A 27,934-nucleotide genomic window follows, 5' to 3' on the forward strand; every position below is an offset into this window, starting at 1 on the left:
TCTGGTATCTCAACCAGGAGCCACCACACACAATTTCTAAAACACACGACTTTTGGGGTGCCTTTCAGTTGCCCCCAGAACAAAGTCCTGATTCTTAGACTTCCCAAGATGTCTCCTGAGGCCCAGGCCCCTGGTTATTATTTGGAGGCATTTTCCATCTTGCAGCCAAAGTCCCAGCAATATATTGTTGCCTGCACTAAACACATACCAGGGGATGTGGAGTTGTGAGAGGAGGGGGCAGTTCGGGTAGGTAGTAAAATAGGATATTTGTAAGTGGTCCCCTATTGATCCAGGCAGTCAATGGGGTGTCTCCAAACATTTTTTCCTATCTAAGATGACACTGTTGTTAAGTGGGCTTTGTGCCACATGACTTAAAGACTCTTCTGCTTTTTTTTTTTTTTTCCCCTAGTTGGTTCTCCAATCTCAGGGGCGGCGCCTGTCCTTCGCTGCCCAGCCCCTGGGTTTGGGTTACAGCCTGGCCGGGCAGGGACTGCTCCTTCACTGCCCCGCAGGCCGGGAGCTGCGGAAACCGTGACCTAACGACCGCCGAGATCGAGCCCAGCTTCCCGCGCGCTCACGTGACCCTTCGATTGTCACGCGGGCGCCGCTCACCTGACCAGGACCTCACGTGGGCTCAGCCTGCTGTGAGGGAGCTCGCCGGTGGGCCATGGCAGGCTGCAGGCTCTGGGTTTCGCTGCTGCTGGCGGCGGCGTTGGCTTGCTTGGCCACGGCGGTGTGGCCCTGGCCCCAGTACATCCAAACCTACCACCGGCGCTACACCCTGTACCCCAACAACTTCCAGTTCCGGTACCATGCCGGCTCAGCCGCGCAGGCGGGCTGCGTCGTCCTTGACGAGGCCTTTCGACGCTACCGTAACCTGCTCTTCGGTTCCGGCTCTTGGCCCCGACCCAACTTCTCAAGTGAGTCACAGCCCGGTTCCTCCCTCCGAAGGAGCCGCCGTCGGTCATCAGCCCCGGCCCGGTTTCTGCCCAGTCCTGCCAGTCACCTCCCACTCCCCTTCTCCCCTTGCTTTTTCTCTAGCCGGCCACCCAGCCTCCCGACCTAGCCCCTTCTCCACTCACCCCATCATTAATCAGACTTCTGGCATCTAAGTTTATCCCGAATCTTTCTCTTGGACTATATTCAGGTTTTCTTTTCTTTTTTTTTTTAATGCCTGCTGTAGGACCACAGTTCAATCAGGCTGTCAAAATATTGACAATATGTTGCCAATAGACAAGTGGTTCCTTGTGAAGCAGCGACCAGGGCTACATAGTGGAACTCAGCGTATGTCTGGCACATAAATTGGTTAGTAAATGTTTACATTGTGAGAGAAACCATAGAACACAATGCAGTGAGCTTCCAGGGACCTAGGCAGAGGCAACTTGACCCAGAAGCTTGCAACCAAATTTAAAGTGTAGGCCTGACACTGTGACAAACCGGCGGATGCGGGAAGTGGCAAGCGATGGAGGAGAGCAGTGCTGGAAAGCATGTCCATGTCGGCCCCGAGTACTGTAGACGCTAAGCAGAGCAAGCTTGCCCCTCCCCAAAGCCTTTTATTCTAGAATGAGCGTCAGGTAACTGTTTCTTCTGCAACCACTATCAGTATTTCATTTGTTCATTGATAATAAACAGGTGACTGTTAGTAAGTCATAGGTCATTATAGTCTGAATCTTCTGAAGTGCCTCCTTTGGCCATTTCTTCCCCAACTGTACCTGTAACATAGTGGGTTTAGGGAGTTTGTTGGTTCTGTTGTGTTAAAGGGCTGTTCGGTGTAAGGTGCGTTCTTTACTTTTGTCATTGCCGTGACTGGAAAAGGCTGTATTTTGGTTCATCGTGGGAGGAAGTAGTCCATCATGAGTGACTGAGCTTGAGGTAACTTGTCACATTGCACAACAGCCAAGGAGCAAAGAGAAGACCACTTCTCCATTTTCCCTTCTTTCCAGTATGTAAGACCATGCCATCCGCAATTAGGGTGGGTCGTTCCTCCTGAGTTAAAACTGTCTCTAGAAGCTCCTTTCCAGACACAGCCTGCAAGGCATCATCGCCGTTCCTGTGAGTGGAGTCTGGTTTCAAGAAAGCTGGCGGAGTATAAAATTCCCAACCTGTAGTCTCAACCCAGGCTGCTTTTGTCACAGAATTGGAAATGCAAAATGCGTCTTGGAAATATAGGAAGGAAACAGCTAATTAAGGTCAGGCAGCTGGGCTAGAAGGAGTAATGATTAGAACTCTCCACTTTAGGGGACTGGGGTGCTGGTCAGTGGGTAGACTGCAGTAGGCCCCGAGTTCAGTACCCTGCATCTCATAAAACCTTGGGAGGTAGAGCCAGGAGGATCAAGAGTTCAAGGTCTTCTTTGGCTACATAATGAATCTGAGGCCGTTTTTTGGGCTAGCAGAAACCCTATCTAAAAACAAGCAAACAAGAACAGCAACAACAAAAAACTCTCCCACTAAAGTGGCCTGATGCTTTATTCTTGTAGAAGACTGGGTTGTCTTTAAGTTTACTGTTTTCAAAGAGGAAGAAAGTTTTATGATGCCGTCTATAGTGGAGTGGTACATACCGAAAAATAATGAAAATATCTTTGGAGGGGAGGTAGGTACTATGATCAACTGTGTTTGGATGAGAGCCAAAAGTATATATTTATCTATTATATATTTCATTTTGAACTCTCGGGGCCTTGGGTTAGTTTTGCCTGTAGCCTTCAACAGGCTGGGCGGCTTTCGTTATTACAACCTAAATCATAATGTTTTCACAATAATCCTGGCTAATTCTTTCTGAGCCTGAACTCAACTTCCTGGTGTATGGCTAGTTTTGGGTCTGGTGTATGAAATCCTTGAGTCTTGTTTCTCTGAGCTATACTTGCTCTCCCTGCCCCCTTGGATATTGTGCTTGAAGACTATATGCTTTGGAAGATCTGGAAGATGAAACAAGGTGTATTCATTACTCATCCTTGGAATGCTTAGGAGCCTAATTTCCAGACTTCTGCTACTTCCTCATCCTATCCATCCCCACAGTCCACTCCCCCTGCTCCCACCCCGCCCCATGTGTTTTGTTTTCTTTGGCACTTGGAGCCATTCAGGGGGTAATAAAACAAAACCAGGCATGAATGTCATTGTACTCTTTGAAGGAGGGCATGGTAGTGGGGAGGACTTGATGTTTAAAATAAAATGGAGCTGAGGCTGCTGCTCAACTGTAGATTACTTAACATGTGCAAATTTCTGGGTCTGACCCTCAATCACATACTGAAGGAGAAAAAAATAGAGATGTCCCTGAGATGCCTTCCTCTACTTCCTTACTACATACTTCCTTCTAGACAAAAGTAAAGTAGGGAGGGAATTGGTGGGTTGGCCAGCTGACCCCGTCCATTGTCTTGGGTACATGGTCTCATGCTTGCACATGTTGCAGCTTTTCTTGATTGTTACAAATTAGAGGTTTTGATTTCCCCTCACCCTCAAGAAAATGTTTAAACTAAAAGCCAGGCATTGTGGCACATAGGAGACAAAGGCAGGCAGGAGTCTGTGTTTCTGTGTTCTAGGCCAGCCTGGTTTGTAGAGTTTGGTCCACGCCAGCCAGGCTACTTAATGAGATCTTGTCTTTGAATGAATGAATGAATGAATGAATGAATGAATGAGTGTTTACCCAGTCTAATTAGGAGCTTTTGCCCACCACTGTGGAGCTATTGACAGCTGGAGCAGCTCAGGAGAATCAGTTGGGTATATAGACAGGAAAGCTGTGTGCATATGTAAAGCATTTTTGTGACCTACTTCAAGGTCACAAAAATCCACTCTCCTAGAGAAACACACTGAATTTTCTTCTCTGTTCCTAGCTGTAGCAAATACCACCCATTCTCAGGAGAGTGTCCTCTCTGTTTTTGTTGTTGTTTTGTTTTTTTTTACAGCTGTCTCAGATTGTGATTAAGTTTCCCCCAGCTGACTGTTGTATGCCACTTGGTTGGGCTTGGGTGTGGCTGGAGTTCCTTTTTTGGTTTTTGGTTTTTTTTTTTTGTTTTTCGAGACAGGGTTTCTCTGTGGCTTTGGAGGCTGTCCTGGAACTCACTTTGTAGACCAGGCTGGCCTTGAACTCTGTCTCCCAAGTGCTGGGATTAAAGGCGTGGGCCACCAACGCCCGGCTGAGTTCCTTTTTTGAACGTGTGTGCTCAAATGTGTGTGTGTGGTGGGGGGTATGGTTGCTCAGCAATCAGAAGCAGCCTGTTAATTTCGCAAAACTTTAGTGACGGAGATGGGGGAGCCTGCTTACCAGAACACAGTGTTACCTTCAAACCTCCCTGTGTTCAAACTTGACTTTACAGTAATTGTGCTAAGAGCACACATTTGTGGCCGTGTTCCTTTAACTGAGACTGCAGGCCTAGATTAGACAGATTCAGAGTTCACGTCCATGTCCCTTTCTATGTTGAAGTCCTCAGGCTGTCTGCCATGTGTGCCATCACATGATAGTGGAAGAAGCCCTTGAAAAATGGTTGTGACATTCTAAGGAACCCACTCCCAGGACTCCTCTGGGTAAGTGCCACACCGTTTGCTGTGGGAAAACTGACTTAGTGAAGGGCAGTGGAAAGAGCAAGTAAATGAGCATTTGTGAATGATGAAACTTAAGAGTTGGTGTGTCAGGGCTGGAGAGATGGCTCAGAGGTTAAGAGCACTGACTGCTCTTCCAGGGGTCCTGAGTTCAATTCCCAGCAACCACATGGTGGCTCACAACCATCTCCAATTTAATTTGTCTGGGGCTCTCTTCTGGCATGTAGGCAGAACACTGTATATGTAATAAATAAGTAAATCTTAAAAAAAAAAAAGAGTTGGTGTGTCTTGTTAGCCAGCTCTGTGGGGTGGTATTAGTCCTATTTTCAGAACGGAGACTTGAAGGCAAAATGATGGCCAGTGTTGCACAGCTTATGACTGTGGTAGGGGATTCCAGTTAGATCTGTCTATCTACCAAGATTTCCTCCTTTCACTGCATTCTTGCTGTACCTATAAAGATCTTTGTCAGGACAATTAGTCATTTGGAAAATTCTTAGCCTCTGGGGAAATTAAGCTCTGATCATAACTTAGTGTTAGTGACTTCAAATAGTCACTTCTAACATCTTACTCTTTTTCATTACCATTCAGGTCATGAATATTTTTTCTCAGCTCCATTTATCATTTTCCCATAAGTATTTCTGGCCACCCTCCTTCCTTCCATCTTTAATTCAATTAGTGCGTATTAGTCAACCATAATTAGTTAATAGTGCTAAGTCTAAAGACTATGTTAATCAAACATCTCTCATCCCTAAATAATTTGCAGTGATGGCCTGGGGCTGCAGCTGCGATGGTGGAATGCTTGCTGATCATGCACAAAGCCTGGGTCTGCTCCCCACATCGTAGAGTGGGTATGGTGGCACATGTAATCCCAGTACTTAGTAGTGGGAGACAGGAGGATCACAAGTTCAAGGTCATCCTCAGCTACAGAGTAAATTTGAGGTCAGCTATGAAAAAATTACAGTCCCTGAAAGTGAGGCTATAAACATATAATAAAATGCATTTTTTCTGTGATATTTGAAGTGCAAATGATTTGAGAATACACAACGAAGGATCCAAGTGTCAGGATGGTGAAGATTGAAAGGTTTTTCTTAGGTGTTGTCTAATTAGATAAGAAAGTAGGAGTTGGTGATGGGAGGTATTCCACCTTGGAGAACAGCTTGTGGAAAGGGCCTCCGGATAAGAAGCCTTTGAGCCTTATTCACTCAAGGTCAGTGCAGTTGATGTACATACCTCTCAGGCAGGTCAACAAGTTCTGAAGTCACGAAGCTGCCTAGGGAGCACTAGGAAGCAGGATTATTAGAGGAAGGCCAGCCAGGGAAGGTTGTCACAGGTGGCATTGGCTAAATTGACTGCATGGGGCCGACAGTGACTGTAAGACTTGGAGGCAGGGAAAGCAGTTGCTGTGGTTATTTGAGATAACAATAGCTGGACTAGATTGGCAGCTGCAGCATCATTGCCTCTCTGGACTGCCCATAGACTTCAGAGATGTGCTTGAACGTCTAAGTTAGGATAGGGTGCTAAAGAGGACTCTGATTTGTTATTTGGTGGCATGAATATTCATTCTCACATGTTGCTGCTGATTCACAAAGATAGAGGAAGAAAAAAGGAAGTGCTAAGAGGTGAAAAGAGAAAGAATTGACCAGGGCTGGGGTGGGGGAGGGGGGATGGATGACCTAGTCTGATTGGCTGTAAATCTGATTTTATGTGTCCTGTAAGAGGCATCTTAGCATATGGCCAGTTTTGCATGGTAATAATGCTTGAGAGATGAGTTTGGCTGTTTCCAGAGACAGGAAGATTCAGCAGGTGACTGGAGGCTGGTTGAGGAGGAGGAGGGTATTACTGATGTTACTGGAAAACTGGTAAGCCAGAGCGTGGGTTAGTTGTGCCTCCTGAGTGTCCAGATCATCTGACAGCCATGAGACTCCAGGGCATGAGGTGTACATACCAAAGCGACTAGGAAATGGCAGAGTGTTGTGAGAGAGACCTCAGATGCCACAACCAGCTGGCCTGAGTCACAGAAGACCAGCATGGAAGCTGAGTCTAGAAGTAGCACCATGTCTCAGCTCCAGGATGAGAGGACAATGTATCAGAACCAGTTGCAGGGGAAGTGGCATTGTTCTGGAAGGAACAGGGCTACAATTGTGGAGAAAATGAAAGGAGTGAATGGTATTGGGAGTTAAGTAGCCGTGAAAGGGTGATTCACTGGCCAGTGGATTGTGGAGAAAAGGAAATAGCCTTTATAGGAATACAGGATGAAATGAGCCAGAGAGGCTTATATATTTCTTTGACCATAAAATTGCCAGGAAAATGACTATCAAGAGTTCATGTGGAAAGACAGGTGTGATGGTATATGCCTTTAATCCCTGCAGAGACAGGTTAATGACTGAGTTCAAGGCCAGCCTGGTCTATAGAGTGAATTCTAGAACATCCAGAGCCACACAGAGAAACCCTGTCTGGAAAAACAACAACAAAAGAGTTCATGTGGTCACTTAACATATGCTAAAGACTGTGAGTCAACAGTGGAAGAATTAATCCATCAGTAAATATATAAGGAAGATTAGATATCTGTTCGCAAAAAGTAAAATCTTTTTTTCCCCCTGAGACAGGGTTTCTCTGTGGCTTTGGAGGCTGTCCTGGAACTAGCTCTTGTAGACCAGGCTGGTCTGGAACTCACAGAGATCTACCCACCTCTACCTCCTGAGTGCTGGGATTAAAGGCATGAGCCACCACCGCCCAGCAGAAAAAGTAAAATGTTTATCTCTTGCGAAACATAAATTCTAGGTAGATTAAGTATCTAAAGGTCAAACTCTCTAAAATAAAAGCATTAGAGGGGATTTGCAATCCTAGGCCTTTGTAAGCAATGGGGAAAAAAACACCATATTTAACTGTATGAAAATTAAACTAAGATTAAAGAGCAAGAGGGGTCTGTAATTTATATCTGTAATCCCACACTCAGGAGACCAAGCAAGAGGATTACCCAAGTCTGAAACCAGCCTGGGCTACCAGGAGACATGGTTTTTTTCAAAACATCAAAATCCAAAGCAACATAAAAGGAAAAAGGTGAACAAAATGGGCCAAATACTTGCATCTTAAAAAGATAACAGTGGCCAGGCAGTGGTGGCACACGCCTTTAATCCCAGCACTTGGGAGGCAGAGGCAGGCGGATCTCTGTGAGTTCAAGGCCTGGCTGGACTGATAGCCTCCAAAACAATACAGAGAAACTCTGTCTTGAAAAAACCAAAAAAAAAAAAAAAAGGATAACATTAATTTCTTGGGAAGTGCTCAGTGGCAGAGCACTTGCCTTAAACTTGCTTAGCTCTGGGGTTAAATAAAGGAGGCAAGGTTAAGATCTAGAAAGAACTTCACATATCAATAAAAAAAAATTAACTAGCCAGGCATGGTTGTACACAACTGCTAATTCCAGGACTTGGAAGGTGGAGGTAAGAAGATTGGGAGCTCAAAGTTAGCCTCAACACATAGCAGGTTTGAGGCCATCCTTAGCTACATATGAGAACTCCAATTAAAAAAATGAAATTATTAAACGGCATACAAAGAATATGACTAGAGATTGCAAACAATGCTTAAATTTAGTTGTTAAAGTTTGTGTGTGTGTGTGCCAGTATCTGTGACTCTGTCTGTGACATGTGTGAGGGTGCTCACGGAGTTCAGAAGAGGACATCACATCCAGTGGGTCTGGAGTTACTGCTCTCTGTGAGTCATTCCATAGAGTGCTGGGAACTGAACTCGGATCTTCTGGAAGAGCAACAAGCTCATTCTTAACCCACTGAGCCATCTCTCCAGCCCTTGTTTTGTTTTTTTAAGCCTGAAAGCAGAGATAGAATTGAGATGGGCTGATATTGGAAGAGTGTGGAGAATGGACCCACATCTGTGGGTTTGGATTATAAATAAATGCAATATTTTGAAAGTATCACATCTCTGGCTTAGTATTTCTGTCCCTTAAGAAATTATTGTGCAAAAAATATGAAACTTCATACACACCTGTTTAACAGAAGTTGTCTATGATATAAAATTTTAGAAACCTGGGGGCCTTCAAAATGGCTTAGCAGGTAAGAGTGCTTCAGCAAGCTAGACAAGCTGGGTCTGACTTCCAGATATCACATGATGGGAGGAGAGAACTGAGTCTTGCAGGTCATCTTCTGATCTCCACATGCTGTAAAACCCCACAAAAAAAGTTAAAATGTTTTAAAATAGTGGGCATAGTGGCACATGCCTTGAATCCCAGTACTCGGGAGGCAGAGACTGTTGATCTCTTGAGTTTGAGGCCAGCCTGGTCTACAGAGTTCCAGGACAGCCAGGGATGTTAACAGAGAAGAACCCTGGGTGGGGGGGGGTGTTTGAAATTGAGAAACATCAAATGTCATAAATAGGAGTTAGGTAAGTTAAGGATTATTCCTTCAATGGAATTCATTCAATATTTATAAATAATGATGATGGATGTCTCCTTTATTTAAAAATCTGCAATTTTAAAAAAGATTTATTTATTATATATACAGTATTCTCCTTGCATACATGCCTTCAGGCCAGAGAAAACACCAGATCTCATTATAGATGGTTGTGAGCCACCATGTGGTTGCTAGGAATTGGACTCAGGACCTCTGGAAGAGCAGTCTGTGCTCTTAACCTCTGAGCCATCTCTCCAGCCCCTCTGAGCCATCTCTCCAGCCCCAAAAATCTGCAATTTTTTTGCTAAATGGAAAAATGTCATAATCTAATGTATACTAGGACTTGGTTTTGGTGTTCTTTTATCTTGTTTTGTTTTTAATGGAACTGTGTGAAGTTGTTAGCCAAATATCTCTCCTGGGATTGAGAATTGTGGGGTAATGTTATTTTTCTGGTAGTGATGACATTGGAAGGGACAAATCAGATTTTTTTTGTTTGGTTGGGTTTTTTGTTTGTTTGTTTGCTTGCTTGCTTTTTCGAGACAGGGTTTCTCTGTATTGTGTTGGATGCTGTCCTGGAACTCGCTCTGTAGACCAGGCTGGTCTTGAGCTCACAGAGATCCTCCTGCTCTGCCTTCTGAGTGCTGGGATTAAAGGTGTGCATCACCAACGCCCAGCTAATAGATCATATTTTTTTTGTTTGTTTTGTTTTTTTCTTTGTTTTTCGAGACAGGGTTTCTCTGTGGCTTTGGAGGCTGTCCTGGAACTCCCTCTTGTAGACCAGGCTGGTCTCGAACTCACAGAGATCCTCCTGCCTCTGCCTCCTGAGTGCTGGGATTAAAGGCATGCGCCACCAACGCCCGGCAATAGATCATATTTTTAAAGTATAGAGAAAAAGAAAAAATCTAACTGATTGTTATAATAAAGGATGGGATGGGAATAAGTACTCACAAGTATTCATTTTATCAGTGGGTGGGAGAGTGCACTTTTGAATAAGGGTTAGTAGTATTTGGAGGGTGAAGGATCTTGGCACATCCTGCTTGAGATCAGCACCAAGGAGAGGCCCCAGGCTCAGAGCAGTTGGCTTCTGAGATGGCCATTGGATTGGGGGTGGGGTGTGCCCGAGCTGGAGAGACAGCAGAGGTTTGGTTCCCAGCACTCCCATAATGCCTCATATCCATCTGTGACTCTCGTTCCAGAGGATCCAACACCCTCTTTTGACTTCTATGTGCACTAGGTACACACATGATACAGACATATCTCCAGGCAAATGCTCACATACATAAAGTAAAGCAGATTCCTGCCTACCCTAGTCACACTTGTGTATGTCCCATGCTACAGATGGTCTCTTTGCAAACACAAGTCATGGTTCCAGAGGTTCATCTAGTGTGAAACATTCTTCCCTCTCTGGAGGGATTGCTGTGCTGTCTGCCTTAGCTCTTCACAGGGTTAGTAACTGTTTCTCTTTCCTGCTAAACTGTGAGCTCCTCACTGGCAGGGACCCCAGGGCAGGATTTCTTTTTAACTGCCCCAGCACCTGTAACAGCTCCTGATGTGTCTTAGTTAGAGAAGGCCAGAGTGTGATGGATGGAAAGGGGGACAGAGATCATGGGAGAAACCTTGTCACAGTTTAGGGGACTAGCAGATGGGGCAAGGCAGGCCTTAAAGTGTCCTCAAGGGGCTTGACTTTGCTTGATTCCAGCCCAGAGGCCAAACCAATGCCATTTATAACATGACACCATACATTTTCTCTGCCTTGCTAGGGTTTTGCATTTAGTGCATGACAGGTGGGATTGCTTTATTTTGGAGAGGAGCCAGCTGGGTTGGGGGAGAGATGGTTTTACACTATGGAAAAGATTTATAGTTTCCAGGTACCCTGAGAGTAGCAAATTTTCCCTTCTGGAGAAGTAGAAGAACCTGGAACTTTGGATATACACCCACCAGAGTTCTTTAAAGCATGTCTGAAAAGATGCTTTGTACAAGCCTGGCTATCTTCTTAGCAACTTTTACCCCAGCCTTAGGACTTCAGAAGTACTAGACATGGGTGTGCAAAAGAATCTCTAGGTTAACTGTTTACCATTTATGCCTGACTATCATGTAGCACAGTCATTATGCATCCATAGCATTAAATGTGCATATTTTAATTCTAGCATCATTCATTTTTTCAGCAAACACTTATTGAATGACTACCGTGTATCAGGCACTGGGAATACAAAGACACAGATTGGTCCCTGCTGTTGAGGAACTCACAGCCTAGGTGAGGAGACAGACAGCTCATATTAAGATAAGTGTTATGAAAAATGTTTGTGTACTCCATGATCACATAGGAAGAGCTCTTAGGAAACGGTGGGGGAATGGCCAAAGCAGTTTTAGGAAGACCAGAGCTGTTTCTTAGCTAAATGTGTGGAAGAAATGCCAAGTTTCTTTCAATTGGAAGAGGCAATCTGTAATAAGAAAAGAATGAAGACAGGATAGTCCCAAGGCTCTGGAAAGAGTTCACTTCATTATAATGAGAATTCCCAAATAGAGGAAGTGAGGGAATGAGCCATAAGGTCTCTAGTGCCTTCTGGGCTTCACCTGAAAACCTTGGGACACCATTATACTAGAGGGTCTTTTTTCTCTTTCTTTTTTGTACTGATGGTCGAACCTTGGGCTTATGATCATGATGCTGGGCAAGTAGTCTGTCCTCCAATTACATCCTCAATCCCATTAGGTATTTACAGAGGTATTGTCATAATCAAATGTTCATACTACGAGATCCTGGAAGATAGCAAATTGGAATGACGACAATGTGGAGGTGGGAGGGACCACTTGAGTGGTTTTTATAGCATCTAAGAGAGAAACTACACCTGGCTGAATTGAGGCTCTGGCCCAGTGAGGGTGGGAAAGTGACACATACTAAGAGTTAATGATGATTTTTGTAATTATAAGGCTTTGCTGGATTTTTTTTAACTGTTGAAACCTCAGTGTTTAGGACAATGTTTAATGCATGACATGCAGTCTGTAAACATTTTGAGTAGTGGGTAGATTTGTAGTCTACTCAGGTGGAGTTTGTTCAGGAGGAGGAGGAGGCTTTTTGTTTGGGTAATATATGATGCTATTTTCAAAGTGAGACAGAGGCTCAGCCCAGAGAGGTAAAATGAGTTCACTTTTGAATTGAAGATTTGGGGGCTCTTGAGACAGCTGAGTCAGACATGTATACAGCTCCATAAGACGGACTGGCTTGGAAAAATAGATTTGGAAGTCATGAGTTTATTGTGGGAGTAGATGATGTTGTCCAAGGAGGCCTTAGATGAGGAGGAAGAGAGAAGGCTGGCATCAGAAAAGGAGGATCATGTTCAAGGAGATAGAAAGCCAGGAGAGCAGAGACCCCAAAGTCAAGGGAAGGTTTGTTTTTGTTTTGAGACAGGGTCTCTCTATATAGCTCTGAATAGCATTTAACCTACTACACAGATCAAGCTGGCCTGAATTCACAGAGGTCCACCTTTCTCTGCTGGGATTAAAAGACTTATGCTACCAGAGGCCAAGTTGAGGGAGCTTTGTTTTAATGTCAGGGATATTTGACCAGCCTGGAAGAAGAGAGGTGTCTTCAGAATACTATCTCCCTGATAGCAGGGATTTTTGTGCCTTTTGATCACCTCTGTATTCCTAGTGAATAAGCCTAGTATATAGTAGGCCCTCAATAAATAACTTAATGAATGTATGAATAAATGAATGAACTGGAAAGGGTCCTGTGACCTTAGGTGCAGAACCACAAAATTTGGGTGAAGACATTTTCAGAGGAGTATGTTGAGGGAAGCTAGGTCATAGTGGAGTTGTTGGGTAGATGGAGTGTGAGGAAATGGCTACAAAGAGAAGACTAACCAGGTCCAGCTTTCTGAGTGCTTACCACGTGCCAGATACCATGTTAAGCACTTGACATGTGTTAACCTATTTACCTTCCTCTTATCTACCGGATAAGATAGATGCTGTCAAGGTCCCCATTTTACAGACTGGGTTATAGACTTGAAGGTGGCACAAGCTTGAAAGAGATGTTATAGAGAATAGAAGGGGGCAATAGAGGACACAGAAGACAACTTTCTCAGATTTGGGGGGTATATGTGTGGTATATGTATGTGTGTGCATATGTCCATCCATGTGCTTGTAGAGGTCAGAGATTGATTGATGTCAGGTGTCTTCTGCAGTTGCTCTCCTTCTTACCAGGCAGGGTCTCATTGACTCTAGAACTCACTGGTTCGGCTAGACTGGTTGGGCAGTGTGCCTCCAGGATTCTCCTGTCTTTGCCTTCCAGGCCTGTGATCATAGGTGTACACTGCTACTCTTGGCTTTTTAGGTGTATGCTGGGGATCCGAACTCAGTTCCTCATGCTTGTGCATCAAGGACTTCAACACTGAGCCATCTTCACGGTCCTGCTGTTCTATATCTCTCCCTGAGGCCTCAGGGAGGTGCAGGAGACAGGGCTGAGGCACAGCTGGCAGGTGTTAAATTGATCAAGATTAAGGATTTTGCTCGTTGGATGTGACAGACAAGCTATTGAGAGTATTGTTGAGGTTACCAGTGTGTCTGGCCAGACAGAAGGAAGCAGGGATGGGAGAGAGCATACAGACCAGAAGTGGAGGGACTGTGTAGTGGAGCCCAGAGAAACTTTGTCTGTGGGACTTCTGTAGTGAGAAGGCGCTTGCTCTCAGAATTCCATGCCTGTGATGCACAGGCAACGGTGTGCTATGAAGGTCTTGCCAAAGTGGAAGCTGGGCAGTGAGGGGCCTGAGGAAGGACAAAACGATGCTTATGATTTTAATCCTTAGATGCCTTTGGACTGTTTTACTTTCTCAATTAGTTCTTTCGTTAGAAAGGGATACAGACTTCTGTGAGCTCAGAAGAGAACATTTCATTTGACTGGTGAAAGCAGGGTTCTGAGCGAGGTAGAGGGTAGAGGACATGAAGTAGGGCCCTGGAGAACTCTGCCCATCTGGAGTCATGAGGTCCTGCTAGCAGGAATGTGGTCCCACCCTGCCATTGTTTACAGGGAAGTGGAAGCCCAAGACCTGCTCAGCGTGGTGGTAGCAGAACCAGCTTTCCCAGCCCTGAGCTTGACCTCCGCACTGCTCCTGGGCACCCAAGACAGCTTCCTGTCCTTCCAGCTGACCGCATGGCACACATGCTCAGGTGCTTGCTGGCTGAACAGGCTCCTTGCCATTCCCAGCCTCCCACACCTCAGTTCTCGGTTGGTGAGTGCTGGTGACTGTCAAGGCGGCTGTACCGGCTGCTGCCTGTTTCCTGCCCTCCTCAGAGCCTGGCACAGTGGCAGCATGGAGGTGGAAAACCACAGTGATGATACAGTGTTTACTTCCTTTCAGATGACCCAGTGTCCCTCCTGTGTTGCCACCTCCCCCAGACCTTCCTTCTGGGAGCTTGTTTAATCCATGCCTCTGAATTGACTTCTTTATCATCCCAAAGCCAGCCAGTCGTGGGAGTGCTAGGTTTCATCTCAAGACTGGAGGCAGGCAGCAGAGCAGTTTGTAACTGGAGAAGAAGCACTTATCTGAAAGATACTGTTCTGGGACGGGGAAAGTGCCTTCCTGTTCACCAGGTCTTCAAAGGAGTCTGACACGTTCCCCTTGCCCAGATTTTACACAGCAAATATGTGTGTTTAGAGAGGTGAAAATAACATTTAACAAAAAATGGGAATTTTCCTGCCTTCCAAGTGGTGGCTCAGACAAGCCTGGTGTTTGCAGCTCACCTCCATTTTGCCATCAGGACAATGACTGTGGTAATTAAATGTAGGTGACTTGTGACTTCTCATTTGGCAGACTGAGGGCCAAAAGAATGATAGGGAAGCCAGGACCTTTCCTATGTTGGGTTGACTGTCAGAACACAGTCAGAGGAGCCCTCTGAAGTCACACTGGGGTCATGTGACACGAGAGGGTAACAGCTCAAGGAGACAGAGATGAGGTATGGGACACGGAGAACTATACTCTGACAGTTTTCTTCACCTGACTCTAGTTGGGAATTTGTAGGCGTGTAAAGTTTAGAGAGGCAGCTCCTTTGGCTATACAGCTTACTTAGGAAGACACTACAGACTCCGAAGGATGGAATTGCAATGATACATCTGAGTCAAATTCTTTTTTCTGAAGGGTTGAAAAATCTGTTTGGCTCCTTTACTGACTGGCTTCTTAGCACCCTATGAATTGAGATGCAGACAAATAGTAGGGCCTAGCATCTCTTGTCTGGCTTTCTTCACATGATTTCTGGCACTCCCTTCTGCTTGGAGATGGGTGACATTTGAGATTGTAGTCTGGTTCTGAGGACTCTCCCTGCCTTCTGTCAAGCTATCCCATCTTGACTTTGTAGTTTGTAGGGCCAGCAGCATATATACAGCCCAAGGAAAGAACAGAGAGGGTTCATTCCATCCTACGTAAGGCAGTAAAACCAGACCATCTTGCAAGCTGGGTATACTGGTGCGTGCCTGCAGTCCTAGCACTGAAGAGATGGAAGCAGGAGGATTGCTGCAAGTTTGCAGTCAGCCTGGGCAATACCTGGTCTCACAAAATACAACAACAAATCAGGTCATCCTGACATTGACAGAGAAGGTTGGAAAAGAAGGAGAGAAACGTTTAGTATTTTGGCTTTGGCATTTTTGTCTGCATGCCCTGGGGTCTATGGAGTACCGTTAGTATGTTGACTCACTCACGCAGGGTGGCTTTTGCCATTGAGAGCAGAGATTTACCGTATAGAACCTGCTGGGGAAAGAACAGAAGGAATCAGAGTAGGCTGATAACCACTAGCTTTCTCCCCTCATCTGAGGCCCACCTCCTGTCTCCTGTCCCATCTGTTCCTCATCTCATGGATTTCAACAAAATGGGAATGCCTTAACCTGGAGCTTTGAAGAGCAGTACTATGTACGGTGTACTAGTCTACAATGAGATAAGGATACACAGCTGGACATGGTCCTTAAGTATAGAAGCTTCATAGCTATGATTCATAACTATAATCCCCACCTCAGGAGGCAGAGGCAAGAGGATTGCCACAAGTTTGCGACTAGCTTGATCTACATAGCAAGTTCAGAGCCAGCTAGGGCTACATAGCAAGATTCTGCTTCAAAACCAACCAATAAATTGATCATGGAAAAATGATTGGGCTGGGGGGAATGTTAGTTAGTCCTCTGACATAGCTGATTTGCATCGTAGCTTCCAAGCAGTTGCAGAATTGCCACTCAGCAGGCGCTGCACACACCGAGGTGCTCTGAACCTGCCTCTCCATGAGAAGCCATTATTGGGACCTTGGAATCGTTCTTGGGGCAAAGCAAGAAGCTAGAAATGGAGAAACCTGGTTAAGTATAGCTGCCAGCTCATTCAGAGGGTCAGAGCAGGCTGCTGGGGAGGTGGAAACACAGGCAGACTGGAGGCTGAGCGTGATGTGATGAGGCAGGGCCAGTGCAGAGGGCAAATGCCCCTTTCTTTCCCTTTCAGGGGCATAGAGCTGGGGATCTGTGTGGAGAACTGTGAGTTACCCTACTGCTTCTGGGGGCAGATCAGCCCACTGAGCTTATCTGTCTTCACAGGAAAACAGCAAATGTTGGGGAAGAACGTTCTGGTTGTCTCCGTCATCACAGCTGAATGCAATGAGTTTCCTAACTTGGAGTCAGTAGAAAATTGTAAGTACCACCCTGGTCCTTGTCCTCAAAGTAAGCTCTTGTCTAGGACTGTCCCTCCAGCTAAGCTGCTGCTTAATGGCCTTAGAGACTGGGGCTCACCAAATGCCAAGAGCCACAGAAAATGTCACACAGACTCTTCACTGAGTCCCATGTGACACTTGCCTTCTGAACTGAGCAAGGGACTAATTAAGAAACGTGTACATACCTGGACAGTGGTGGTGCACACCTTTATTCCCAGCACTGGGGGGCAGAGGCAGGCAGATCTCTGTGAGTTTGAGGCCAGGCTGGTCTACAGAGTTGAGTTTGGGGCAGGGGAGAAGAAAAAGAAAGAAAGGGAAGGAAGGAAAGAAAGAAAAGTGGATAATATCCAGGCCAGGACTCAGGAAGAGGCAGGCCATGTCTACAAAGAGAGTACCAGGACAGCCAGGGCTACACAGAGAAACCCTATCTTGAAAAAGAGAGAGAGAAAAAAAAGAGGATAGGGAGAAATGTGGACACTTTGCTGGTTTTTCTCAGGAAATCTTCCACTGGGGGAAGGAGTTTGTAGCCATTTATACTACAGTGAAGCTAAGTCATTAGTCCTGAGACTCACTTCCCTAAGCAATAGATTAGATTTGGGACTTGGAAGTTTCCAATGTGAACATCTGAGTCTTTGAATCTTCCTCAGTCTTGGATGAATGTAAGATGGTTGCAAAGCATCCTGAACTGAACTCTGCAGGTCTTCCAACTCTTTTTGCTAAGTCAATGTTATACTTTTCAGCTAAAAGCTGATAGGAAGGATCTCATGATTCTGGTGGGGAAACTAATCAGCAAGCTGAGTGGGGCTTTGCAGAGGACCCTGCCTAGTTTAAACACATGTATTATCTGCTAGGCCTGCACAACCAGTGTGGTGCCCACCTTGCTGGGTTTTGTTGTTGTTGATTTATTTATTAATTCGTATGTGTGAAATACGTATGTTTGTTCATGTGGTTGTGTGCAAATGAAAGGCATACCTTGGTATCGGGTGTCTTCCTCTGTCACTCTCTACCTAATGGTTTTTAAAAGTGTCTCTTATGAGCCTGGAGCTCATCATTTCACTAAACTAGTTGGCTAATGAGTTCCTGGGATCTGCTTGTATCCACCCCACCTCTCCACCCCCAGCACACCAGTCATATGTGCCACTGAATCTGACTTTCACAGGGATGCTGAAAATCCAAACAAAACTCAGGTTCCTTGTGATTGCAGGCATTTTACACATCCTCCTGTTTGCTTGCTTGCTTATTTATTCAAAGATTAATATAGGTTGACTGGTCTACAGTCTCACTTTTGTCATTTCAGACACCCTAACCATAAACGATGACCAGTGTTTACTTGTCTCTGAGACTGTCTGGGGTGCCCTCCGAGGTAAGAAGGTGGGGAAGGAGGTGGCAGTGAGTACCCACTTAGGGAATAAGGAGGACAGTTGGATCATTTCCCCATCTTGTATTAACCCTTGGTGCAGCAGCGCACATGGCAATGGGAGCTGGAAGCTGGGTGGAGGACCCTGCCACAGACACTATCCTGTTCACTCAGTACACAACTGGAAAGTCTGAGAAATAAAGCTAACCCAGGCATGCTGGTAGTACATGCTAATAGTCCCAGAACAGAAGCACACATGGCAATGGGAGCTGGGAAGCTGGGTGGAGGACCCTGCCACAGGCACTATCCTGTTCACTCAGTACACAACTGGAAAGTCTTTGAGAAATAAAGCTAACCCAGGCATGCTGGTAGTACATGCTGATAGTCCCAGAACAGAAGAGGCCTGGTTATGGATCTAGTTTCCTTGGAATTCATTGCTGTGATTTTTATTCCCAGTTCACTGGGAGATATGAAGGGCAGCACACTGGGGCCCCCACTTCCAGATGGATGCGTCATTTCTATTCCTGGGGTCTTCACTTGCCACTCCCCTTCTCGCAGGTCTGGAGACTTTCAGTCAGCTCGTTTGGAAATCAGCTGAGGGAACAGTGAGTATGGACTCTCCAGGAGGCTCTGGGGTTTGTTTCCTCCAAAATCTGTCTTACTTTAGATAGAGTCCTCCCGATTGCCCCAGTGGGAGTATGGGAAGAGATAAGGGTTGATAGAGTTGATCTATTTGGAGATACTGTAATGTGGTTCCCTTGGGTCATTTAGTCATTATCTTGATGCCACATTGCTTTGAAGAAAACAAAACTGCTAGCTTCAGGAAAATACCATGTGTAGATTGAGTATTTTATGGGATGCTTGTGTTTGGTTGGCATGGGACAGTTACTTGTGGTTTTTGATGCAGAGAGGTTGGTGGGAAGGGTGGAAGGATTAGTTATTTTGGAGAACATTCACACATTGGCTTTTGGGGGTCTTGGGAGAGTCTCTCTCATTCTTCTTTCCCCATGATAAGCTCCCTTTGAACCCTGAAGCATTCAATGTTGGTTCACACAGTTCTTTATCAACAAGACGAAGATTAAAGACTTTCCCCGTTTCCCTCACCGGGGCTTACTGCTGGATACATCTCGTCATTACCTGCCATTGTCTAGCATCCTGGACACACTGGTAACCAGGCCTCAAGGCCTCATTCATTTCATGCACTAGTTCTGAGATAATGGGGTAAAGGATAATAGATGTCATATTCCTAAACAAAAGAAGGATGTTCAGGGCTAGAAAGGTGACTCAGCAATTAAGAGCACTAGCTGCTTTTTCAGAGGTCCTGAGTTTGATTCCAAGCAACTACTTGGTGACTCACAACCGTATCTAGTGGGATCTGATGTCCTCTTCTGGCATAAAAGTGTATATACAGATAGAGCGCTCATACACATAAAATAAATAAATAAAATCTTTAGGGAGGGTCCATGTGTAACTCCTTGAGCCCCTGGGAAAAGTATAGAACACTGTACACTCCAGGGTAGGAGTGATTTGGCTACAGTGCTGGTTATACTATTTTGGAGGATTAGTTTCTCTTGCTAGGCAGAGCTGATTGGAATTTAATTCAGTCAATATTGTAGGAAGGTTAATCCTAAAGCCTTTGCTGGGGAAGTTCCTAACACTCCTGAATTTGATGTGTAGGCAACTCATGTGGCTGCCTTTTTCTTTGTCCTTTCAGTGGGACCAAGGGAGCTGCATGTGTCAGTCAGCTTTGGCTTCTGGGAGTAAGTTATGTGGCAGCTGAGTTCCCAGCAGCCTCCCAGTAAGATAATGAAGATGGCAGGAGGAAGTGTTGCTTTGAGATAGAAGTGGACTTTTGAAAGACAAGAGGGTTCAGCAGTGGCTGCAGCATTCCTCTCAGTGTGGCCAGAATTCATCTGGAAGAGAGGAGGTGCCAGTGGACCCTGTAACATGCTCCCTTATGGAAGATCTGACTTAGAATCCTTAGAAGTGCATCTCTGGAAATTAGGAAAGTTGAGTTTGCTACTGCATGTAGAGCAGTCTCCCCAATTTGGGATTCATGATCTGTGCTCTGACCTCCAGGACGTCATGGCGTATAATAAATTCAATGTGTTCCACTGGCACCTGGTGGACGACTCTTCCTTCCCGTATGAGAGCTTCACTTTCCCAGAGCTCACCAGAAAGGTATGATTTGCCTTATCCAAACACAGCTTCCAGGTTCACGAGGGTAGTGCTTCTCATCCTAACCAAACAAAGGGAAAGGACAGCAGCTTCCGAGTCAGGACCCATGGATTCAAGTCCACATATTAATTTGCTTTGAAACCTTTAAGAGATAATATCTCCTGGTTTTGGTTTTTGATGTTGTTATCTACATACATTCCATTTAAATGGACACAATTCCTTCCTGTTTATCCCATTGGCCATATACTGCTCAGAAAACAGTAGATGCGGCACTAGGGAGATAGATAATTCAGTGAAGTGTCTGCTGAGCAACATGAGGACTTGAATTCAGATCCCCAGCACTGGGTGAGGGTGGAGAATGGAGAGATGGAGTGGGGGGTGGTGTCAAAATAGGTGGATTCCTGGAGCCTAATGGTGAGTTTTAGATTCCATACCTGACTGTCTTAGTGTTCTGTTCCTGTGAAGAGATACCATAACCATGGCATTCTGGAGACAGGGTTTCTCTGTGTTGCCCTGGCTGTCCTGTAACTAGCTCTGTAGACAAGTTTGGCCTTGAACTCACAGAGATCCACCATCCTCTACCTCTGGAGTAGTGGGTTTAAAGGTGTGTGCCACCACTACCCAGCCATGGCAACTCTTATAAAGAAAAGCATTTGACTGGGGCTTGCTTACAGTTTAGAGGTTTGTCCATTATCATCATGATGGAAAGCATAGCAGCATGTAGGCAGACATGGTGCTGGAGAAGGAGCTTGAGAGTTCTACATCCAGATCCGCAGGCAGCTGGAACAGAGAGAGCCACTGGGCCTAGCTTAAGCTTCTGAATCTCAAAGCCCACCCTGAGTGACATACTTCCTCTAACAAGGCCATACCCAATGGTGCCACTCCCTGGTGACCAAGCATTCAAATCTATGACCCTGTGGGTTGCATTCTTATTCAAACCATCACAGACTCTGTCTCAAAAAACAAGTCATTCGGGACACACCTAATGTTTACCTGGGGCTTCCATGTGTACACATGCACACGCTCCAAGAGAAAGCAGTAGATGTGTTAATTTTTGAGAAAGTATGGTCCCTGAAGAAGTCCCCAGTACACATGGGCCATGGACAAGTGTTCACAGAGAATGAGAATCTGAAGGTTATCTTCTGTCTTTCAGGGGTCCTATAACCCTGTCACCCACATCTATACAGCACAGGATGTGAAAGAAGTCATTGAATATGCACGGCTTCGGGGTATCCGTGTGCTGGCAGAATTTGACACTCCTGGCCACACTTTGTCCTGGGGGCCAGGTAAGAATAATGCTGCAATTGGAGGGGTCTGTCCAGAGAGGAGCTCCAGGATATTGGCTCTTATATGTCATGTATCCTGGCTGTGGCCCTTGGAAAACTGTTCTTCATCAACTCCTTCCCAGAGGAAGTTCTTTCCAATGGCAAAGCAAGGGGGTGGCCCGACCGAGACTAGTAACATAGTCTTCATCCTGGCATCTGCTACCCATGCCTTTTCCAAGGGTGTCTCTTGGCCCCAGAGACTTCCTGCCTGGGGAAGCTCCTGGGAAGTATTTAATTTGTGCAGAGTAGGGCACTTTTACGATTAAAATATGAACAGATGGGGCTAGAGAGTTAATGGCTCAATGGTTAAAAGAGCTGGTTACTCTTCAATTCCCAGTACCCATGTAGTAACTAATAAACATCTATAATAGTAATTCTATAGGATCTGATGTGGAGACACATATACACACAAAACACCCATATACATAAAACAAATGTATCTTAAAGAGTGGAGGGGGGTGGAGAGGCCAGGTATATTGGTATACAGCTATATACCCAACATTTGGAAAACCACAAAGGCAAGAGGATCTCAAGTTCATTTCAGCCTGAGGCATAGAAGTGATGCCCTGGCTTCTACCCCCTCCCAAAGGGGAAGATGTTTCCCAGACACTGCTCTAGGTTTCTTGTACTTTAGGGTAGATACTGAGGAGTTTGATCCCTGGATAGAATCTGTAGGAAAGAAATGTTTGGGGACAGAGTGGCACACACTTTTAATCCCAGCACTCGGGAGGCAGAGGCAGGCAGATCTCTAAATATGAGTCCAGACTGGTCTACAGAGTGAGTTCCAGGACATCCAGGACTACCCAGAAAAGCCCTGTCTGAAAAAACAAAAAAGGAAGTTGGAGCTGGCCTCCAGAGGTCACTGTTACTTTGTAACTCTTGCTGCTTACTCACTTGCTTCCGTAACCATGAACCTAGAGTGAGATCCCAGATGAAGCCATGGGGAGATTGAAAAAGGCTGCTGCTTGGCCTAGCCACAAGCAGGAAGCTCCAGGCCAGAGACACCCCTCTGGAAATGTGGAACTGGGTAGCAGGAGCTAGAGTGGAGGAACTGTCATTATGTGTCTGAGACATTTCCCTGCTTTGCAACTGAAAGGCCACTTAAGAACAGCAGCCTTGAGGAAGCGGGTGATTTATGCTGGAAGACGTGTATCAGGTCAAGAGTGTATGCACATCAGTAGTTATGTGTCTGCAACCCAGCCTCCATCTCTGATGGCAGATATATTTGTATTTATTTGAGTGTGACTAAACAGGTTGTTACTGTGAATACTGGGTGCTACATAAGAGCCTCATGTGTAGGAGTATACATGGGAATCTATGTATTTCTAACACTTGTATGGGTTCTCTGTTAACTTAGGTGTTCCTGGGTTATTAACTCCTTGCTACTCTGGGACCCACCCTTCTGGCACCTTTGGACCAGTGAATCCCAGTCTCAACAGTACCTACGACTTCATGAGCACATTCTTCTTGGAAATCAGCTCTGTCTTCCCGGACTTTTATCTTCACCTGGGAGGAGATGAAGTTGACTTTACCTGCTGGTATGAGCCTTTTGGACTTCATACACCAGCCTGAGGGTGGGTTACTCGGAGAATAGAGGTCAGCACTGTGAACCTACTGCCACTACTTAGAGACTGTCTGCTGAGGGAGCCCTGGGTGATTGGCAAGGCTGTTGACATGAACCCTTCTTCCACCTCTCTCACACATCCTTGAGAATTTTATGGATATACTCTTGTCTTGGAAAATTAGGGGATAGAGAAAAGTAATTCACATTTACAAAGGCTTAAAATAGTCTAATCAGGAGGCTAGTACAGGGGCTGGAGAGGTGGCTCAGCAATTAAGCGCACTGACTGCTGCTCCAGAGGTCTTGAGTTCAATTCCCAGCAGCCACATGGTGTCTCACAATCATCTCTAATAGGATCTGATGCCCTCTTTTGGCATAAAGACATGCATGCAGATAGAGTGTGTACTACAATTTAATATGCCATGGGAGACCTGCCCTTTCCTAAGCAGAATCTAATTGGAGGAGTAGTGGGTTGGGGGATGGGAACAGAGGGAGTGAAGGGAAGGGACTGGGAGAAGAGGGAGGGGAGACTGCAGCAGGGATGTAAAATAAATAATTTTTAAAAAAAGAGTCTAGTACAGCCTAGAGAGAGAGCACTGTCAGAGGCCTGGGGTTCAGATTCCCAGCACCTACACTGGGCAGCTCACAAAGGCCTGTAACTAGATCCAAGGGATATGGCCTCTGTGGGACCGTGTACTCATGCATGCACATACATATACTCATAAAGAAAATAAGTTTTAATCTAAAAAGTTGAATCTATTACAGAATTCAAAATTAATAAGTGACAAGGCCTAATTAATGTTAACACATAAATTCTAAACTCTCAGATCTACAGAGTTCAAAAGAGGCCAGGGAGCTTCTGAAAAGTAGTCCCTAGAGTTGGACCTGACAAAATAGCTTGTCTTTGGGGCACATAATGAGAAGAAAATAGAAGCAAAACACAGGCACTGTATGGTGAGGGATCTGCAGGAGGTCACAGTCGTAGGCTTGGTGTCCAGTTAGAACAGCAGAGAAGGAAGCCATGTCCAGCATGCTACAGCTCCTGCTTAGCCTTGGGTCCTAGTGTAGGTGGAAGGTGCACTCTCCCTGCGAGTTTGGACTTCAGACTCTTGAAGCTGAGGCTTCTTTCATTCCTAGCCTGTGTCTGCGGCTCATTACAGCTTTGTGTGGCCATGCCTTCACTGGAGGACTTCTGCTGTCTCGGTGCTTTCAGTGTTTTAGGTGAAAGGGACAGTTATAGGAGGCCAGGTGACTGATCTGTAAGTTGTCACAAATTTCAGGGTGATGAAAGAACTAATCGTTTTTTTCCTTTTTGCTACTCAGGCGGTCCAACCCCAATATCCAGGCCTTCATGAAGAAAAAGGGCTTTAATGACTTCAAGCAGCTAGAATCCTTCTACATCCAGACGTGAGGAAGGAAGGGGGTGGGGCACATTAGGAGTCATCTCTGGTGGGGGATGGTCTCTGCCTTCTGTACCAGAGTCAGTCTCTGTGTCACCACTCCCTGCCCCCAGAGGTCCCCATCTCCTATCCTTTCATGTTTAGAGTGGTCAGATGGTGGCCCCAGAGAAGGGAACGCCCAGTCGGGGATAGGCCCTGCCCAGCTTGGCATCTAGAGGGCTGGCACACACAGCGGAGTGACCCTTTGCTGATGTCCCTCTCCTCTCCAGGCTGCTGGACATCGTCTCTGATTATGACAAGGGCTATGTGGTGTGGCAGGAAGTGTTTGATAATAAAGTAAAGGTGAGCCAGGGGCAGAGAAGAGGCGCCCCTGTCTCCATCTCCCTGCCCTCCCCGACCTCTAGAGAGACCAGTCCTGGTGTGGAATAGGCTTTACTGGTCAGAAAACTCTCTAGAAGAGCTACAGAGGTGTGACTTCTTACCTAATTGTGACTGCTTAGGATGCCTGAGACTTTATGTGCTGTTTTCTTCCTGAATCATAGCTAGGCCTGAGTCCTTTTTTGGACCCTACTGCTACTCCCTCAGCTCTCAACAAGTAATTACTACTTCCATGTAGACAGGGAAGCTGCGGTGGGGCTGGGAGGGGAGCATCTGTCAGAGTAGGGCTCACCTGGGCTCTGTGGAGGGTGTGTGTGAGATGAGTGATAGTCACAGAAGCATCTTTTGCTGCTTTGGAAACAAGGAGTGCACTCCCCTTGGCTTGGGTGTCTTGATAAGAATGAAACTCAATACTCCATATCGTGACTGCCCTTTGACCTTTTATGACAGGTTCGGCCAGACACAATCATACAGGTATGGCGAGAGGAGATACCAGTAGATTACATGAAGGAGATGGAACAGATCACTAAGGCTGGCTTCCGGGCCCTGCTTTCTGCTCCCTGGTACCTGAACCGAGTAACTTATGGCCCTGACTGGAAGGACATGTACAAAGTAGAGCCCCTGGCATTTCATGGTGAGAGCAGGGAAATCTCTTGACAGACCAGAGTCTGGGCTGAGATGCAGGGTGGAGAGATGACTCAGAGGTTAAGAGCACTGACTGTTCTTCCAGAGGCCCTGGGTTCAATTCCCAGCAACCACCTGGCAGCTCGCAACTATCTGTGACTCCAATTCCAGGAGATCCTACACCCTCACATAGAAGACAAAACACCAATTCATATAAAATAAAAATAAATTATCTAAAAAGAAAAAAAGAGGCAGGGTAACACATGACAATTTAGGAAATGAAATGGCCTATCTGAGAAGGCCACACTGGAGGGATTGAAAGTGATACCCCTCCCCCCACTCCTGCCCATGCTGTTGTTTTCTCACAGGTACCTCTGAACAGAAGGATCTGGTCATTGGAGGGGAGGCCTGTATGTGGGGAGAGTATGTGGACAGCACAAACCTAGTCCCCAGGCTCTGGTAAGGATTTGGGGGTCAGGCCAGGAGGGTAGAGCAGAGGGGATGGAGAGGTCAGGCTTGAGGGCTAGGCTCCTGCCTCACAGGCTCACTCCCTTCAGCCTGAGAGCAGAGAGAGGAGCACTGAGATGATGCTTCTCTGCACTGGAGGCTCATGTCTTCTGAGTGTGTGCTTCTGCGTGAGGTCTGCAGGAGGATGACCACTGTCCCACTTCACAAGTACCATAGAGAACACAGGGCACTTGCTTGGGATCTGTTACTGGGAGAGTAAGGTCTTTTCCTCAGCAGCCTCCCCAGATATGGTTGGGTAAACCAGTTAAGTTAGCTTGTCAGCCATCCATGCTTCTAAAGCTAACCCTTATTCCTATGTGTTTGGGAGAGGAGGGGCTTGGGATCACTCGCTATCTGGATGCTAATGAGGGTGGGGCTGAGCCTTGGAACTACCTGAGAGCCCCTGTCTGGCTGTTGGCCTTGAACAAGGTGTCATTCATGTCTGGGCCCCGAGCTAGTCTGGGAAGGAAGATGTATGGGGCCCAGCCTGCTGTGCACTCCTCCCCATAGGCCCAGAGCCGGTGCTATTGCCGAGAGACTATGGAGCAGCAACCTGACAAATAATATGGACTTTGCCTTTAAACGTTTGTCGCATTTCCGCTGTGAGCTGCTGAGGTAAGCAGGCTGTGGGCAGATCTGAGGCTGGAGAACCCAAACTGAGAAGAAAAGAGTGAGAGCCGAAACTTATTGTGCCAGGCCGTGTTCTTGACTGTCCCATTGAATTTGTATCATAGCCCATGAGGTGGGAAAATTTTGTTCCCACTTTAGGCACCTAGATCTCCTGAGTACTTTACCCAAAGTCAGCAGGAAGCAAAAATTGAATCTGTCAGCTCTGATATACTCTCATGAATGCCTATACCTCCCTTGACTGTGGGCTTGTGTAAGCAGTCATTTCCTTGGTTCAGTTATTGACTGGTCTTGATAACGTAAAACACAGCCTAGTGCAGAGGAGGCTTCTGGGCTGAGAACCGTGCATCATGAACTCTTAAACACTGGGTGACTCTGAGCTGGTATTTCGCTATGTCTAAGCATGCTTATTTGGATTATAATGGAGATGTACTTGGAGGTCCCTAAAGGTCAGTTCTAGTACTTGAGTCTGAGACAGAAGGATAGCGCTTAATCCCCAGCTCAGTCCTTGTCCACTACTGTGCTTAGAGGACATTAAAAGCAGGAGTGGGCATCTGAGAGGGCTAAGAGCATCAGACACCCCTCAGGCTCTTACCTCTTTTCTAACATGACTGTGGTTGGGAGAGGGCTTGGGAGGAGGGATACCGGGGAGTAAAGACCTTCAGGATAGAAAAAGGGAGGTTCTTCATTTAGAGGAACCTCAAGTGATTTGGGTACAATAATATTTTGGGACTCACTGACATGGGAAGGGGGCTCATGGCCATTGTGGAGAGGGTGTTGCAATGGTCCAAGGTGGAAGTACTCACCTGCCATTTTTTGTCTTCTTACAGGAGAGGAGTCCAGGCCCAGCCCATCAGTGTAGGCTACTGTGAGCAGGAGTTTGAGCAGACTTGAGCCGGCAGCACTGAGCACCCAGGAGGGTGCTGGCCCTAAGAGAACAGTCACGGTGCCAAGCTGCCACCGTCTCCCTGCCAGGGGACAGAGCCCCTTGCCCACGTGCCCCTGTGACTACAGAGGAGGAGGCTGGTGCTGGCACTGGTGTTCAATAAAGAGTGATGTGGCATTTTCTCTGATGAGCTTGGATTGCTTGTGTAAAGAGCATGAACCGCCCTCAGGGAGAGCCAGCCTAGCCTTCTGCTTCTAAGTGATTGAGCTAAGCAAGCCCAGTTGGTTAGACATAGAACCTGGGCTGGGATGGTCATACAGGTTAAAGGCTATGCTTAGCCACTACCACACTATCCTCAGAAAGGTCACTTCATTTTGTGTCACTTTCAAGGGTTCTGTATATGAAAGAAGATGCTATGGGAACTTAAAGAAGTTCCAGGCAGTGGCAAGGGCTCCAGAAACCTCTGCTGTACTCGCCTTCAGGTTTC

At 46.2% G+C, this 27,934-nt stretch overlaps 1 protein-coding gene across 3 annotated transcripts; it reads left to right on the forward strand.

Annotated features, from left to right (window-relative positions):
- The first annotated feature begins 503 nt into the window (after positions 1-503).
- Hexa (hexosaminidase subunit alpha) lies at positions 504-27,634 on the forward strand. Of its 3 annotated transcripts, XM_040729878.1 has the most exons (15): positions 786-920; positions 11,099-11,187; positions 16,492-16,584; positions 17,902-17,967; positions 18,520-18,596; positions 19,018-19,128; positions 20,041-20,142; positions 21,293-21,425; positions 22,822-23,002; positions 24,349-24,432; positions 24,695-24,767; positions 25,254-25,437; positions 25,796-25,886; positions 26,445-26,549; positions 27,392-27,634. In XM_040729878.1, exons 3-15 carry the CDS (start codon positions 16,503-16,505, stop codon positions 27,453-27,455), a joined length of 1,353 nt encoding a protein of 450 aa, XP_040585812.1. In that variant the 5' UTR covers positions 786-920; positions 11,099-11,187; positions 16,492-16,502; the 3' UTR covers positions 27,456-27,634. The 3 variants fall into 3 exon arrangements, with proteins under 3 accessions (XP_012968476.1, XP_005069690.1, XP_040585812.1); XM_013113022.3 differs by lacking the exon at positions 11,099-11,187 and having other exon boundaries at positions 504-920; XM_005069633.4 differs by lacking the exon at positions 11,099-11,187 and having other exon boundaries at positions 508-920; positions 18,520-18,566.
- Positions 27,635-27,934: the final 300 nt, after the last annotated feature.

The sequence above is a fragment of the Mesocricetus auratus genome, unplaced genomic scaffold (genome assembly GCF_017639785.1).
Source record: "Mesocricetus auratus isolate SY011 unplaced genomic scaffold, BCM_Maur_2.0 Super-Scaffold_100022, whole genome shotgun sequence".
Taxonomy (NCBI): Eukaryota; Metazoa; Chordata; class Mammalia; order Rodentia; family Cricetidae; genus Mesocricetus; species Mesocricetus auratus.